General features: G+C 31.3%; 1 protein-coding gene across 5 annotated transcripts in view; it reads right to left on the bottom strand.

Annotated features, from left to right (window-relative positions):
* Positions 1 to 4,482, bottom strand: part of LOC108694443 (phosphatase and actin regulator 1) — a 297,632-nt gene that overhangs the window by 10,361 nt on the left and 282,789 nt on the right. For all 5 annotated transcript variants that reach the window (XM_018203951.1, XM_018203946.1, XM_018203949.1 and 2 more), the window contains one exon: positions 3,750 to 3,999. In XM_018203951.1, coding sequence (XP_018059440.1) covers positions 3,750 to 3,999 — 250 coding nt within the window. The remainder of the gene's footprint in view (positions 1 to 3,749; positions 4,000 to 4,482) is intronic.

The raw sequence follows: 4,482 nt of genomic DNA, 5'->3' as shown, positions 1-4,482 counted from the left end.
ATATATATAATATTTATGATAATATAATATGATATATGAAATTATAAATATATTAATATTTTATCTATCATTACTTAGAACTGATATTTAAGGATCAGATACCTCACAAAAAATTACACTGATTCACAGATACACTGATTACTCTTTCTCAATACTTGCATAGTAATTCTATGTATTTATGTAGCTTCTATGTAGCTGCTGAAAAAGAATATAAGAAAGTCAGGAAAGTTCCACCATTCACAGACTTTGAGAAATAAAAGAGTTTGTTTTTCAAAACTCTCTAGAAATTTAAACAATATTTACAATTTTTTCCTTTTTCCTTTTTTCCTTTTATTTTACGGGGTAAATTATCATTCAAGTGAGAAACAGAAATCTTTTAAATCAGTATAACTTTTGATTAAATATTGCTAAGCTTATTATTTTAATATATCACTTAAAATTATACATGAACAATAAAAGAAGCTTCATATCATCACATTAAGTTTTACATATAAAAAGAATAGCTATATATTACATATATATATATATTGGAAATTGCGTTATTAAAATACAAAAAAATTCAAACAGCTTTTAAATATTAAAGGATGACGGAATTTTTTGGAAAGTATATATATTCTTTCTTTTTTAATGTAAAAAATCCAACGAGGAACACTTATTATTTAATGAGAAATAATGTTGATTAAAGTTTATTGTTCAGTGTATTATATATTCAGTATGGAAAGGGCTACATGCTTTTTCGTATAATAGGATTAACACACAAAATAATTAACAATAATAATCAAAATAATTGGATAATTTTAATACCAAAGATATAAATGCACCAGGAAAATCAGGGGAGAGGAGAAGAGAGGAAGTTACATACTTACAGGAACGGAATAGTTAATCGCGACACATCCTCGTCGTAATTATCCGACTTACACAAATTGCGCAAGTTACTTTGCGAACGACACCGTCGACGGATCACGAAATCGATCGATCACGTGTAAAGGAAACTAAGAAACTTGTCCCGCCTCTAATGCGATATTCGACTCACGTGATGTGTCGAGCGTGATCGAATGGTGGCTGCGTGACAAGCGTAAGACGAGATTTTTCATGGGTTTCCCTAAGGTTTTCTCATGCTTAAAATGTTGGACATTGCCATGCTCACGGCGCTCACATGACTCGCGAAGGGAGTCACTGAGAGAGATAAAAGTGGAGGAGAGACTAGAACATTTTGGTTCTCTCGCGATCAACAGCGCCGTAAGACAAAGACGTAAAAAACAATATACATGATACGTATATGTACATATATGTATATATACCATCGGTTTGCAAACATGCTTAATTAGACCAATGACCAATTACCATATTCTCATCCTAGGCCTCAACGGTGGCCTTCTGGTTAAGCATAAGAAAAATACGATGCTTTACTAATGACTGATATGTTAATGACGGGTGCACGAAGTACATTCTACGAGTACTCGCCTGAGAGAGCGTACGTTTATCTTCAATAATCCCATCTCGCATTTCTCGGATTACATTATAACACTGTAATATCGTGTATGCTTAACACGTTTTGTCTGCCCAGTAGTTTTTGTATAATTTATCGTGTATGCAACAGTAGAATTTTTATTATCATAAATAATGATAAACTATTGTGTAGTATAATTAAATGAAATTTTATTCTCATGGATACGTGAATTATGCACATCTCTCTTTTTTTTTTTTTTTACTTTGAATTATTATCCAGCTGTCACTCAAAATTTTAAATTGTATGTAATGTGAATCAAATAAATGCACGAAAAGAACGATTTTACTGAACATCTACATCTAAAAATTTAGCTAGATAGAAAATAATTTTGTTGGACCATCCAAATAATTATGTAGAAAGTTCAAGTATAAGTAATGTTGCAAAAAATTCTAGAAATTAGCTTAAGTGTCTTATATAATTGTTTTGAAAATTCAACGAAAATTATTATATTTTTAAATCTATATTTAGCTAACTTTTTAAATACTTTATCAAAACTGTTCTCTCCGTATGTAAATTGTGCACTTTTTATTTTACGTTCTAGCTATTTATGTCATTCAAAACTTTATGATTATTGAATAATATTTATTTTTTGACATTTAAAAAATTTTTGACAGCATGTTGACTTGCAGTCAATATGTTAATATTTTAGAAACCTAGATAATATTCAAACACTTAATATATTCTTAGAATTATTTTAATGCCAATTCTATTTTAAATGAAGCTTATCATTGTAAAAAGAAATATGTTGAAAGAGAGGTCAATTTTTTTATCAAAAAGATGTATGTTTGTTTTGTTTTGTTTTTTTCTAATTTTTGGATGTAATAAAATTATTAAAAAGTTCGTAGTGCTTCGGAATATCTAAAAAGTTGAGCACGAATATGATATATTTATTCAAATTTTAATGTTCTTATTCAAGTTTCGATGTATTTCCCAAATGTCACGACAGCTTTCTAATAACTTTATTGCATCCAGGAAATTAAAATCTATTGAAAAAACACTTTTTCCTACTTACATCTTTTTGAGAAAAAATCGACTTTTTCTTAACATCTTCCTTTGAATTAAATAATTCAAGAGATTTATTCAACTGGACAGCCGACGTGAACTATCAAGAAAACTTCGATCAGCGAGAGAGAAAATTAAAGGATTACGTTCGGAAAAAATTAGGGCTCTTCGACATCTGCTTCTTATTGCTTTCATTATAAGAATGCGCGTGATAATACCACGGTGGAGCAGGGCACTTGAAGCCTGCTTGTAGATTCGATGCTTTCTGAGATTTTCTATATCAAACAACAAGAGATCCGCGAGAAAGCGGGCTTTTGACAACGATTTTTAATTAAAGAAAAGTCGTAGAAAGCGGATTATCCCGGCAAATTTATGCCGGATGACTCTCGAAGAGCGCCCGATTCTTACGGCGAGTTTCGAGTTTCGATGCAAAGCGTTCGAGAGAAAAATCTATAAATATCTGCGCTTCACATTCATTTCACGCTTTTTTGTTTCCTAAATGTTGACGCGACCGTGCAAAGTGCTGGTTCAAAGTGATACAATCTATGTCCCACGAACTTCTTTTACAATTTCAATGCGATTATGTAATGCAAAGTGTAATGTTACGAAAGAGATGATGCATTTTTCTATCAGATGCTTGAATGCAAAGATAAGTAACTTCATAATTCTTCAAGCATAAAGTGTCTAAAATGGATCTCATAAATTTTTCTCATTCTTACATTTTTTCACGAGTGATATTCTTTTAATAAAAAAAAGTTAGTAAAAATGTGCAATCGCATTCCATTTTTTATTACTAACTATTTATCACAAATTATATGAGCTATACTTTCACATAATTTTCCTCTTTTCTCGACGATTTAAATTAATGTGCAATAGAAGTAATTTTGACAATTCCAGTCTCCAATTTTCCTTTCAGAATATTTTATACTTTAAAATAAATCTTACAAATTATGAATTTTCCTCATTTCTCTGTCATTTTGATTTTTTTCTAAATATTCTTTTAATAAAAAAAAACATTTTAGTAAAATAGTATAATTGAATTACATCATTCATCACAAATTATATGATTATTATGAACTGTGTAATTTCCCTGTTTTTCTTACGCTTTGAACCAACATGCAATGAAAGTTTGACAGCTTGAATCTCCGATTTCCCTTCTCGAACACTTCTGCAGTAATGGATATACTCGAGCATATGTAAAGCGAAGTATTCTGCGAAGTCGCAGAAGAGCACTAACTTGAACGAGGCATGGAGCTCCTGGCGAAGCGTCAGCGGCCTGTTCTCCTGCGTCGGAGTGTTTTGCGGTGTACCAGGTCCGCTTCCGGAGCCTCGTTTCTTCAGGACGCTTTTCAGTGGCACGGCATGGAATTTCGGCTCTTTCGCCGGTATCTCTTCGACACGAGACGTATCGATCGCCGGATCAGGCTGCGACATCCTGAAGAGGTACATATTGTCGTCCTCTTCGTCCACGTCGCCATCCTCCTCATCTATCGGGGCAAACAGCAAGAAAACTTATATAACCAAGAGGATCCGAATCGATGAAACGCAATTACTTCATGTTTGATTTATATATGAAACTCAAATAGTTTTAAGTTTGTACACAATCAAAAAGATCAAACGGCTGTGATGTCATTTGTCAAAGCTTGAAAAATTCAAGTAAATACACTGTCGGACGTTGAAATTGCAACACCAAAAGTAGACATTTGATTAGAACGAAATTCTATATCATTATTTATAATGTCAGATTATACTCAATTTGAATATGTCATTTTTAATTAAAACAATGGAGTTAAAATGTTCGTAAAAATTAGGATGTATTCAAGCACATATTTAAATAGTGATTATACCTAACATTAAATTACAAAATATTTTTATAAAACTGAATATTTTTCAACAAATTGTGCATTGTAAATCTTTTGAAATCATAATCATTTGTTCACACTGTTTCTCCTAATATGCTTATAGATTTT

The sequence above is a fragment of the Atta colombica genome, unplaced genomic scaffold, assembly GCF_001594045.1.
Source record: "Atta colombica isolate Treedump-2 unplaced genomic scaffold, Acol1.0 scaffold12, whole genome shotgun sequence".
NCBI lineage: Eukaryota > Metazoa > Arthropoda > Insecta > Hymenoptera > Formicidae > Atta > Atta colombica.
The sequence above is the reverse complement of the archived record's forward strand: the minus strand, read 5'-3'. Positions and strand labels throughout refer to the sequence as shown.